Source organism: Nesoenas mayeri (assembly GCF_963082525.1).
Source record: "Nesoenas mayeri genome assembly, chromosome: 5".
Lineage (NCBI taxonomy): Eukaryota > Metazoa > Chordata > Aves > Columbiformes > Columbidae > Nesoenas > Nesoenas mayeri.
Window position 1 is genome coordinate 58,387,266 of NC_137548.1, and position 13,481 is coordinate 58,400,746.

At 35.3% G+C, this 13,481-nt stretch overlaps 1 protein-coding gene across 1 annotated transcript in view; it reads right to left on the reverse strand.

Annotated features, from left to right (window-relative positions):
• The window catches only part of IRAG1 (inositol 1,4,5-triphosphate receptor associated 1), a gene marked incomplete at its 3' end in the record, with an annotated part of 41,000 nt that continues 27,519 nt past the window's right edge, over positions 1 to 13,481 (reverse strand). Inside the window, exons 12-20 of the mRNA XM_080345748.1 lie at positions 12,443 to 12,583; positions 10,044 to 10,175; positions 9,183 to 9,324; positions 8,454 to 8,503; positions 6,493 to 6,600; positions 5,322 to 5,389; positions 2,402 to 2,521; positions 1,374 to 1,505; positions 1 to 241 (exon numbers count right to left, since the gene is read on the reverse strand). Of these exons, the coding sequence (XP_080201874.1) occupies positions 1 to 241; positions 1,374 to 1,505; positions 2,402 to 2,521; positions 5,322 to 5,389; positions 6,493 to 6,600; positions 8,454 to 8,503; positions 9,183 to 9,324; positions 10,044 to 10,175; positions 12,443 to 12,583 (1,134 nt within the window). The remainder of the gene's footprint in view (positions 242 to 1,373; positions 1,506 to 2,401; positions 2,522 to 5,321; positions 5,390 to 6,492; positions 6,601 to 8,453; positions 8,504 to 9,182; positions 9,325 to 10,043; positions 10,176 to 12,442; positions 12,584 to 13,481) is intronic.

Below are 13,481 nucleotides of genomic sequence, written 5' to 3' on the forward strand. Positions count from 1 at the left end.
TTATTCAGTGCGTTGCTCATGTTGAAATCCTGAGTTCCACCAGGAATGTTGATGGGCGGCAGAACAGCTGGCCTTCCCTTCAGGTCCCTCTGATTTTTCATCACAGGAGTTGTATGAATGGTAGATTCCCAACACCACGGCAAAAATGATTATCGCAGCCACTACAAGCCATACCACATTCCAGTGTTTACACAGTTTGGGGTACAATATATGTAAATAATTAATGATGACTTCAAGTCTGCTGTAAAATTAAAAGAAAACTGTTATATATTAATCATAGGCAAATTTATTATATTAAGTTTTTCAATTTGAGAAGTTTCATATATGTACGGTGCACCATCTTTCTTCCAAATACAAACACCTCATCAAAGAAGAATCAGACTGTTCTTTTAGGAAAAGCTGTACACTCAGATATCAGTGATATTTGCAAGGCAGCTGAAGACTGTAAGCTTGACTTCTGTTTCTTCCACCTGTCAACTGGCAAATCGCAGAGCCTGATATGATGTAAAATTCTGCACCGTTCATAGCTTGCTCAGCTAAACACAGAACATGCTGTAAACATTTCTTCCTAAGAGTTTCATGATTAGTGAGGTGGCTGCCCTTCTGAACATGGCTGAAATCTCAAATTAACAGATGTTTATGATCATAATGGTTATGAAATGGAATGGAAATTAATTCTTCTGGATCAGGTAAGGATCCCTACCTTAGCTTGGGACTGGACATATTACTTACTTTGGTCAGCATTCAATTCCTCTCTAATGCAAAAGTCTCTGTGCTTTTAAAATTCAGCAAATTGCAGGTATATTGAATTGAGTGGTAGAACCACTAAGGAAACTCGATAATTAACTCTAAGAAAAGCTGAAAATTTCAGAAAGTTTTCCAGTTAAGTATCAAATGCTTCAGGTCCAAATCAGAGCTAGTCCAACATAACTGGAGAGCTTGTCTTAATCTGCATTGATCTAGTAGATGTATGGAAAAACTCACCTGCAAAGACCCTTTGGTCATATGGCCATATGGCACAGATATGGGCATCAGATTCCTCAATTAAGATTTGTATGAGACAAACCGTGCCTTCTGGCATCTAAAGAACTTCTGTGGAATGTTTTTTACCTTAAATCAAAACCAAACCCCATCAAGATGAAACAAGTTGATGTCAACATACAATTTGAGTTGAAATATCAAAATAGAAAGTTTTGCATTTTGCAATTATGTTATCTTGTAATATGCCTTTCCGTGAAAATACTGTTATTTCAAATATGTGTCCTTAGACTGGAAGAAATGATGTCAAGATAACAGTATTAAACACTTGGCTGGGTACCACAAATAGAAAAACGTGGCCACTCTTGTATGGACATATTACACCACTGTCTCACCTGCTTTTCAGGTTTTTTATCTCATCTTCATTTTCACTTTCTTCATGTTCATCATGACTTTCTTTTGGTGTCTCTTCATCTTCTTCCTTCAGTTCCTGAAGTTCTTTGGTTTTCTTCAAGCCTTCCTGATAGCTTTAACACAAAAACCATTTTTCTTACTCTAGCATGCTGTATAAGCCTGTTCCTATGTAACAAAAAATTAGCTTTATGTTTTGTTATGTGCAATAAAACACAAATAGCAGTGTTGCAGCACATGGAAAAAAGTAAATCTAGCTAAATACCCAGAGTACGGCACACAGAGCCATGTTTCCTTAACAGAGAATTATATTAGCTCTGTTACCAAATTTATCATCTTAAAAAAGAAAGGTTATAGTCCTCAGCAGAGCACAACTTTTGTCTGTTGTAAAGGAGTTGGTAAGTATTTCTCTATTATTTTTCAACCATTTTGAACACCCTCTCTATTTTTCTTTTCTTTAGAAAAAGTGCAAATCAATGCTCAAGAGAGATGGCCTGTTAGATTCTGCAGGAGAGGATCACAATTTTTGTCTTGCTCTTCACATCATACAAAGTTATTTGCTTGACATTCAGAAACAGATCCCAAAGCTGTTACTTTCCCCAAAACTTGCTGTGTAAAGCACTTTGTGATACAAATGACACAAGTTCACTGCAAAAGCTGATACCTACTCTTTACTCGTTTCGATATACACTTTTCAGAATAAAGATTTTATAAAGTGGTTTTGGATTATCCTATCACAAAGCTGAACACTGTTGACATAAGAACACCAACCTAACCCAGAGTCTCTGATATAGCTGCTCTCCCACAGCCTGGTTAATATTAATTAAGGGTGGAAGTGAACAGCTATGATGCAAATACAATGAGTGAAGCTCAGTCACATTGTTTCCCACGTTCCTAATGGAGGTTGTTTTTATTATGTAACTCATTTTGCATTTAAAATTACATTATAAAACATATGTCCTCATTTGGTAGCACATATCTACAGATTTAGTTCACATAAAAATATTCCTACCCTTTGTTATATGCTTCCTCTTCTATCTTGGCTTTAGTTTCAGGACTGATTTCTTCCAACCCACTCTGTGTCAGCACAGAAGTAGAGATTTCACTGTCAGGCTCTCCATTAGTCTTACCACTGCCAAGACAAAAGAAACAGACAAACAGAAAATAATACCACTGGAATGTGTTGTATTTGGATTATACTACTAAACAAGAACAATCACACACAATTTTGTGACTCCTGATTTTTCTTCTTTAATGTATATCAGAGAAATAATATGTCCTCCAAAAGAAAAAAATTAAACATTAAGCAAAATTTTATTTTCAAAATGTTGTAATTTAAGAACAGTAATTAATATGTTTCTAAGGTATTAAAACTTGCATTTTGTTTCTTCTTTACAGAAAAGAGCATTCGTCTCCTGGCTTATCCATAGCATCTATTTGCTATTCTTCTAAACATTTCCCTCAACTTTTAAAAAATCAGCTTAGAAATTGTAGCCTGCTATGTCAGAGGAAAATAATAGAAATAGTATAATTTCACAAATAATTCTTCTTATTTGCCTTATTCCCCTCTGCTGACTTTATATGTTGAGCTGATGCACAGGTTAAAAAAGTATATACATAGCTTTTGTCATTAAAACTTTTCTTAAGCAAAAGCTTTGGACGTTTAGCCTAAGCATAAGCCATTATATATTGGTCTCTTTCTGCAGTGCTCACCTGTCCTTACTTATTTAAGTCTGGGACAAAGAGTTCAAGTAATTCAGACATGACTTAGCAAATCTATCAGTCAAAGTTTAACATGCTCAACAGTGGATCCCATTTCAACTTCTCGGATCTAATCCTTTTGTATGCATTATTTTTCTGGCACTAAAAACAAGGGCAGAACACTTCATCCAGATTGACACCATCTGTGGGCAATGGATTTTCTCGCAATAAGTCTTGTTAACCCTAGATATTATTTTCACTTGAACTTTAAACACATCATGAATATACGCTTGAAGTGCTCAAATATACAAAACTTGGCTGAACTATGTAATTTTACACTACATACTTACGCTTAAACTTGAATTTCAATTTCTACTTCTGTCATTTGACAACATGATTTGTTTTCTTAAGATGCAGTAAGAAATATTTCCCCCCGCCCCCCCTGAATTTCTGTACCATTTTCAAAGATGGTCTAAATCTTGTAGAGTTGAGTTGTAACTACTAGTGCCATAGTTCACTGGTTTTGTTTTCCCAATTGCTGCATGTTTTCATTCTCAGTAAAGCACAGAGATAAAACAAAGACATAAGATAAACTTTGTCCTGCCTCAGTGCTAATAATAAAATATGCAAGAATCATTATTCCATACAGATGTGAGATCTGCATATTTTAAAGCTTTTAATTTTCATGTTTAAATCATCCTAACAAATTTTAACTTAAATTAATATTGTATTTTATTGTGACATTGCAAACCATAAAAATGACCATAGTAATAGTAACAAAACCAACAACAAAAATCAATGTGATGTTTTAGTAAGTTTTACTTCTGAAACATCAGCAAGCAACTTCCTCGGAACGTACAACATCTCTTGAAAGAGATAAGTATTTGGAAATATTCCTGACAATTTTTTGTTTTTGCTTTCTAAGCTGATTATACATATGAATAAAATATAGATACACATGGGTTTGCAAGTGCAACAGTCCCTGTGTCCATCATGGCAACTGTTTACAAAGACCTTGTAGAACAGCTTGACTTTGCTGTTTGTTCTCAACCCAGTCTCACATGTTTTCCTGTTGTCCATCTTCGTATTCTAGTGCTGCAGAGGCTTTATATTTCACAAACTTGTATAAAATTAAATTATATGTGCACATGAACTTCAACTGAAAGAATTTAGAAGTTCTTTCCAAAAATGTGTAGATTCAAATGCTTTCCAGGAGAGTAGTTTTCTGCTTTCCTTGTCCATATAACTATTACTTTGCTCTGAAAGTACATGGAATGTCTCATAGAACCATTCAAGACATTTACACTAATCCTAAGTAATATAGAGTCAGAAGAGCAAATGATTTAATGAAAAATATTGTTGTAATTTATATGTACTAGAAAAAATACAGATATTGAGGTATTTGCTTGTTACCAGGCTAAAAAAAAACAAACAAAACCCCCTTCTGCTTTGTATCTCTATTTTTTAATTTTAAAATGCAAACTTATTTAGCTGTTAGATTCTTAGGTTGTTAAAACTAAAACCTCAAACCTAATGCTTTAATTTAGCTGAATGTTCAATTAATTTTATACTAAAAAGGTAATTACTATGCCATTTAATAAATCTTTTTACCTCTGTAAAATGTTCATTATCTACTATTATAATAAATTATACTTTTGAATTTTGTATATTTATGTTTATTCATGTAAGTTTAAAAACCTACATGATGCTGGATATCATAATATTTCAAAATACCATTCTTAACAGCTGATCACATGTTGAAAAGGCATGGGCAGGACACAACTTTTGCTGGGATAGTCAAGTTAAGGATTGCTCGTGGCCAGCTTTAGATACAGCATTCATTTGTTCCAGGAAATACCTATTTTTTTTAAAAGCCACATGAATTGTATGTATTACTCTCAGTTTTGTCAAGTTCTGAAGGTAGGTCTATTCAAATGTTTAAATGTATAATGTTCTGCTGCATTTTTTACTTGATCAATTCTAATGATCATAGCAGGCTTGGTGTAGTTCTGAGACACTGCTTGTGAACTCTTTGAACATTAAAAGAACAATATGATGGTGATGCAGTAAAATACAGTTACCACACTATGAATCAACTTAAATCGATATTGTGTCACTGATTTAAATACTGTATGTCTTGGTACAACTTCTCTTAGGAAACATAGAAATGATATCATTTAAATTTCATAGGTGGATTTAATAGGTAATGAGATGACCTGGAGAAAACTCACTTTTCTAAAAGTGCTGGCAGAACGGGAGTAGATGTTAGATTGCTCCTTCCATTGCTGGGTGATTCAGACTGTAAGGGAAAAATGGCAAGAAATCTTACATTTGTGAATTAATATGAAATGAGTCTTCAGTAAAAAGACAATGTGCTATTTAATTTTTCTTCCCACACCCATGAGCAAGATATCTTTAATGTGGAGCTTCCGAATTAGTCCTACTAACCGCAGTAAACAATGAACTTGCACAGTAAGAATTTTCTGGGATATTCCCTTCTACCCTGCTTATTTTTTTCCAAGAAAAGTCATCTTTATATATTGATCAGTGAAGAGTGAATTTACTCTGTTCCTCCTCTAGGAACATTAATTTCTTTTCAATTGAAAATTTTAAACAACAAAAAAATCATAATAATTCATGGTTAATTTACACACTTGATTCCTGAAACAATTGAGTCTGAGTATATGACTAAATTGCACAAAAGATTGTTTCTGTAAAACTAAAATGGATTTAGCTTCTCAGCAACAACCCTCATTTAAATAGCGGAAAACTGCATGATTTTCAGGTTATGTGCTACCTTAGCTATCTATGAACAGTTGGTATGCCTTGCAGTTTTCCTCCAAAGCATTTACATAGATTTATTAGGTTCAGATTAGATTCTCATTTAATTTATTAAAATTTTATAACCAAAAAGTCAAGGCAAAGGCTAATAGCTCCACTAATCCCACATCATCACAGAACTTCTACATTTGTACCACATACATTTCTGTAAATTCACTGCATGCTTTTCTCTTTAGTAGACTATTTGGCAATGAAGAGAAGCAGAACAATAATCTTCCATGGATTCTAGCTAAAACTTCTTTCCTACAGTGGAGAACTACTTTTACTACAGATGTTACTACGGGTTAAAAGGCAAATTGGCTCAACCGATTTCTAAAGCGTCTGGATCATCAGCTGGCCCTATTCAGCTGATTCCAAAGTGATAATCTATGGATGTAGATTCTGAAAGCGTATGTCCCTTACACAGCAGGGATTACTTTTGTACATCCTTTTCACTAGGATGGGGTCAAAACAAATTAAACCAATGAAAGGGCTTATGTTTTTTTTAGTAACTATGGCTTGCCCCTATGCAAAGGTGGTTTAGACAAAAAGTAGTATCTTTCAATTATGGGTTTTACTTACCAGGGATGGCATTGAAGGTATAGGTGAAGCTGTTGGTGACTGACCAGGAATGTTTAAGGAGTTAAATTTAGGGACAACAGCAACGCTGACTCTCCTCCGAGGCATATTCTGTGACAAACAACATTTTTTTTCTATCATACAACAAGGTAGACTGAAGAACAATTCTACAAGTTAATAGGTGTAGCAAAGATGTAGGTTAATACCCCCTAGGGGAAAGGAAAGTTGGGAGCAAAATTACAATAAGTGGCTGTTAGGGCTGTGGTTTTTCCCAAAACCTCCTCTAGTCATGTCCGGTATGGCAAATGCTTGGTGTGAAATGAGGTGGTGCACAGAGATGCTACTTCTTCCCTCCACACTGAGAGCCCATTAGAGTAAGTCACACAATAGGTATGTTCTGAGCTGTTACTGTCAGTTCTTATTAGAGGTGATTATCTTTGGTTAAACCAGATGTATAGCTGGGAAAAGTGCCAGTGTCACAATGGCTGGAAAATTATGAAGTTACACATTAAACTCTTCTCTTGCAATGTACCTGTTATGATAGCCTGTATCCACTATGATATATTAATTAATTCTAAACGTACAAATTATAACTTACAGAAACAATAACATCCATTCCCTCTGCAAACGAACAGAGCCTCCTCCCAGATCCTTGAATTGACAGACATCTACCTAGCACCACACAACACTGCCTACATTGCCCAGAGACGATGGAAATTCTTTACATGATAAACACATGCCAGCTTTACATAATATACTATAGCTCGAGCATACATCATATTGTTGTCATTAGGTAAGCAGCCAAGTACTTTATCCTGTGACATTTATCTAGTGAAATCTACACTTCCTACTGAGTAAAAAAAATTCAAACACATATAACATCTAACAGCTTCATCTTAGTGCACATCCAAATACTTCCAAGATTTTGCTCTAGATAACTTGACATGAAAGGAGTTAAACAGATTTACAAAACATTTAGGAGTCACCTACTCCATGATTCTAGTTCTAGACAAAACCAACTATACTTGCTCAGTAATGGCAGAGGTTTGTCTAATGTGCTCCTGACACACTATACTGAAGAGTTCGCAGCCGTTAGGCAATCTACTTGAGTGTTGGTTTTTTGTTTGTTTGTTTTACCTTTATTATTAGGACTTGTATCTGTCCTTATTAAATTTTACCTTTTTTTAGAACCTCCATTTCAACTTCTCATTCTTATTTTGAAATTCAGTCTTGCCCTCAGCATGCTCTGTGCTCTAATTCTTTCTATTCAGTACTCGGAGGTGGCAGGAATAAACAAAACCTAAAGGAACTACAACCCAAACAAATAAAAATCGGAAGAGAAATAGTAGACACAATTTAATGCTTCTGACCACCAGTTTTCATAATGGTCACATTGGGACTTGGATCTCTCAAATCACTGGTTGTTTTAGGAAGTTTAAACAACTGGAGTTGTTTAAAGTTTTATAACAAACTGGATCTCCAACACCTGGAAGTTTTGCAGAAATGGAACGCTGGTCATGTTAAAGTTATTAACTGGTCAAGCCAAAGCAGTCTGAGAAAGTCTCTCACTCTGAATGCTTTGTCATACCAACAAGATATTCAGATGCTAACTAAAAAAAAAAATGAACCCTACTTAAAATAACTGTTTATATCTAAGTTACTCTGAGCATCACAGAAATCTTAAGATAATGAAAATGATAGGATCATGGAATCTCTGATCACATAGTAAGTTTTGATCCCATGTTCAGCATCCTCATTGAGGAACTAGAATAAAGCACAGGACCTAAGCCATTCCCTGGAACACAAGTATGTGGTCCAGAACACATTTATTCTTAAATAAATAGGTCCCTTCATTATTTATAGCTTCACAGCAAACATTATCATTATTGCACAGTCATTCTTGACCACATATCCAAAATTACAAAGGATTTGTTCACTTGATTTTCTTTATATTGTAGAAATACCTTTCCAACAGTAAGAGACATGGATCTAGATGAACGAGGTACTCCATCTTCTGCAAAAGAACAGTAGACAAAGAACAGTCTTAGACTGTTATTTCTATAAATTATTATTATTATTATTATTATTTCTATAAATAATATTACTAGAGCCCTTGCTTGTATTTCTAACTCAGTATATTTCTATGAAGTCTGCAGTGACTATGTTTTTATCTGTCATTCAGTTCCAGTCTCAGTTACACCTGAAGAAGAAATTTGAAATAAGTGCAAAAAAATTGAACCATTACTATCTTTACTGAGATCAGGCAAAAGCCCACTATTTGTCTCCATATACAAGTTTTTGCAAAAGAAAATATGAGTATTTCAGTCTCCAGCAAACTAGGAATGTAAAGGTTACAAAAGGAAAATATCATTTTTAATAATGAAATTTTAATAATTAAATTAGTTGCATTAAAATGTGCAAGCTACACTTATGTGCAAGAGGTCAATGAATCTGTCATCGTATCTTCTGAGACTTTGGTAAATGATAGCGATTTTAAATTGCCAAGCTATAGCATTAAGCATGGATCGTAGGATATATTTTAGCTGCTATATCTCTAACTTTTTGAAATCTGCTCCAGTAGATCAGAACTTCATGAACAGCTTTCATGATACTTCACTTTTTATCATAAATAGCACCAACACCTCTCCGTATAGAGGCAAAACAAACCATTTTTTTATTTTTGTATTTTTTACCAGATGCGCCATAGCTTCTGCTAGAATTCTGATTGGCAAGTTTCTTGAACTCCATTAGTTCAGCATGATCTTTTTCATATGTTCTTTTCAGGTTTTCCACATACTGCATCATTACTTCTGTTGCCTTTGACATCCGCTTCTCCTAAGGAAGAAATGAAGGGAATACTCAGGTCACCTCTACACTTCTCAAACAAATCATTCACCTCTGTTTATGCCCTGCAGTAGTTATTCTTAAAGAAATATTAGTACCTCCATGACTGAAAATTCTGAACCTAATTAGAACACAAATGCACACGCATTCATATATATGCACGAATACTATAATTTGGTTTATCATATATTTATACAGTCTGCCTGTGTGCCTATATTATTAGTTACATATGCTTGTATTCAAATCCTCCAAGGTCTTATTCACTGGCATCAGTCTAGTTTGGTAGGCAGACTCAACAATTTTGAATCTAGGAGGGTATTGCTGTGTTCTCATTTATACTTGCTCTGTTCAAATACTCTTTATAGTTGTCTGACTAAGCTATTGCCAAAGGCAGGTGACTGAACTAGAAGAGCTATTTGACCCAGAAAAGCTTTCTTATTCATGCTGCATTGATTTTAAATAAGCAGCTATAGGTCTGAATAATACATATGCTCCTATTGTACAGATGTTAAATAGTTTCATGGGTAATCTGTTTAAGTTCTGTTTCTAGGCTGAAATGGTGCCTTATCTGACACTACAAAAAAAATCTTTAATCTGTCAAAATGACAAATAAACTTCAAAGGGCTAATATAACCGCCAGCTATGGCTGAAAAAGAGAAAGAGGGAACATGCACTACGAGGATACATGTCAGACACCAGGATGTTCTTACCTGGCGAACAGCTCCAACCATCTCAGCACGACTAGACAGTCTAGCAGCTAAACGCCGCAGAACAGCGATATCCTCCAATAGCTTCTGGTAAGCTTCTCTGTGTTCATAGTGATGCCACAAGTGAGCTGAAGACTGAAGTGAAAATACATCAGTTTTACCATCATGTCCAGCCACTTCTAGTTCAGATGAAGAGGTGGGGTAGACATGTCCATTCAGAACTACGCATGGACACAGCAGCCCCAGAGGAATGCCATCCCTACTATCAGAGATTACCTAGAAAGTGCTGCTGCTCTGTTTCACTGCATTTGCAGGCACACCTTTCAAGGGGTTAAAAAGGGCTGGGCACACCTGCAATATTTTTCCTTTTGAAATGAATGATTAATTTTACAAATGCAAATCTTATTTGACCTAATACTTACAAATGATTGCTAAAACACAAAGAACATCTTAATTCACTGGGCACAAGGTTTTAAGAAGGCCATTTATGTTATTTCAGTTCCATGATACTTCACTTATTCAGAAAATAAGACATTATAGTCTCAAGAATTCCAAATGTAAAAGCGTAATGAAAACCAATATGGCCTGTAAATCAAACAGCAATTACAATTTCTTAACCTTTTTTTTTTTTTTTTTTAATAACAATACACACATTTATGCTTTGGATTAATATTGTCACTTTGATAGCTCCGATTAATACTGAAAAACACTGAAGCATTTAACTTTTTGCGATGAGTTACCAAAAGCAAGAGTGAATTTACATGTATTATTAGCCAAAGCCTTAGTGAACACCTCTTCACTGAGTTTTCTGTTCACAGAAAAGTTTGATATAAGAAAGCCCAATACAATTTAGTTCAGACCTACAGGCAGACTTCGTGATGCCGGATGATTCTTATATTTTTAAAGTGCATCTTCAGGATGCACCACTTTTGGTATTGAGGTGTCTTAGGTAATTAATCATTGTGTTGCTGTTCACACAGTTCTGCCTCCGACCAGCTGCATTGTGCCCTAGTTCCCTGCAACCCCTCACCTGTATTACTGCAAGAACAAGTCAAGGCATTCAAATGATCTGCGAGAAAAGAATAACCGCTCCTTCTCTTCTACTTCCTCCCTTCAGAAGAAGGGAGCGATGTGCAGTAACTGTCTGGGTAGAGTCATTTGAGAAATTGCATTTGTAGTGCACATCTTTGCTGAAGAAACACAGCCAAGATGTTGATGAATTTGGCACAATGGCAACAACTGCAACAATAAATTCTTAAACTTATTTATCACTGAAGCTACTGTGATAACAAATTCCACAAAAAATTTGACTGCAAGACCTAAGAAGGCATAAGGGAATCTGAGAAAAACATGCGAAGAACTTCAGATTTTCAAGTTTTTCTTAGCAACTCTCAATTGCTTATTTTCTCTAGCAAATCTGAAGTCCATATAAATCAGCTTTCTCTTGGAGTTGGGTTTTTGAATAAAACATCAATTATCACAAGATTGACAAAAAAAAAATGGTAAAGACTGGTAAAACTGTCATTGAGCCATATGACATGTGCCTGTCCTATAGAAAGATGTAAATATCACAACCTATTTTTATTGTATCCTTTCTTACATTCTTGATAAATTAAATGGCAGAATCACATGTTCTCCTATTCCTCAAATATATGGCAGCACCTCCTTGTAACATGCAAATTGGATTTATGGGTATTTCATTTAGCAGCATAGTATCAAAGCATCCCTTCCTTTTTTGCACAGAAATGTGTGGAGCACATAAGTTGCGTGACACAGAGATATATTTGACATTTCGATTAGAAAATCCAGAGAGAGCTGGCAAAAAGGACTGAAAACTATGGCTGTTACAAAAACATCAGGGACAGCTGGAATAACGTGTTCAGACCCATAACCTGATCCTGGGATTACATATATTCCTTAAGTCCTCACTGTTTCCTTTCCTATACCAACTTCTGTTATCTGCAGTTAAGAGGTCTTTCAAGCCACAAATCTCAGGACTCGGATCATTTCAGTGTCTCACCTAACTGGACACCTCAAATCTACTGCTAGAGAAGGTCTCGCCCACGAGAGCATGGATCAGTGCTCCAATTGCAGTTCTGAAGGCTCTTAGCTTTGTCACAGGCTTATTCCAAGAACTGAACAGCAAATTAACAATATTTATTCCCAAAGAATGGGGCAACATCCTCTGTTCATTTCTAGCAATGGTGGCCCATCCTAGCAGGAAGAGCCCTCTCTTGTGCAGAGTGGCAGGCAGCCGACAGTAAGGAGCTTGTGCAGCAGAAAATGAAGTTTTGGGACCACATTTAGTATAGGTATGAGCAAGCACAGCCACACATATTTCAAATCCATGTGCACTTTCATGTACACTATAGTTCACAAAAAGAATGATTTTTTTTTCTTACCGTAATGGCTGCCTTAAAGTTTTCCAGTTCCTTCTCAGCATTCTCTTCAGTAAGATTTCTTTCTCTCTCTGCTTGGTTAATTCTAGACTCTAAGGTATAACTATCATTTCTAAAGGCCAAGGAAAGTTGTACAAATACATTCTGTTCGGATTAAAAAAAGGCATTTTAAAATAAGTGTCACAGCAATGTAACTTCCAATAACAACTTATGAATAAGGTAGTTTTGACAAACTTTGGTGCTTAAATGAGTATTGAAACAGAAAATCGAAAATATTTTTTACATTAGATTGTTTCAAAAATCACTCCTCTTTGTTTCCTCTAAAATATGAATAAATGTGTTGCTGCCTCTTTTCCTGCTTGTTTTTCTGGAAGAGCAGTAGAGCAGAGACACAATGAAGGAAGCAGCCTACGAGAAGCATCAGAGTCACAATGGAGCTGTTTTCTAGCTGGACTTCCTCCAAGGGTCCCCAAGGTTTTTCAACAGATAGTGTGTGCAGAGGAAGTCCAGGGATGAGCTCACCATTTGCATTGTTTTACCTAAGGGATAAACACCTACCACTGAAGCCAGCAACAGTTTAAGTGCTAACATTTTTATTCCCTGGCACTCTGCTTTTAAAGATTCTTTTTTTCTTTACCAGATGCATTATTTCTTAGCATTAAAATTTTGCAAAGCATAAGGCTCCAGCAGTTCCTTTAGATGGAAGAAAAAAAACATATTTACATAGCTTAACTGGTATGTGACCAAAAAAGGAGTAACAAAGGCAGCAAGCTAAAGAGCAACCTACCAAAAATTATTGTCTTGAACTGAAAAAGTAAAAATCAGGTAAATGAACTGCAAGATATCAAAAACTGCCCCAAAGCTCCTATTGTCCAATACAGAAATGTAATTTAAATAATTTAGTTTCTAGTATAATTTGATTTCTTTTTTTTTACTACCATATTGTAATAATAGCCAAAATGAATGTGTATTTCATTAGGAAAAATACACAAAAAACATTTCACTTGCTCCTACTCTGTCTTTTTACAGTTTATACTGTCTG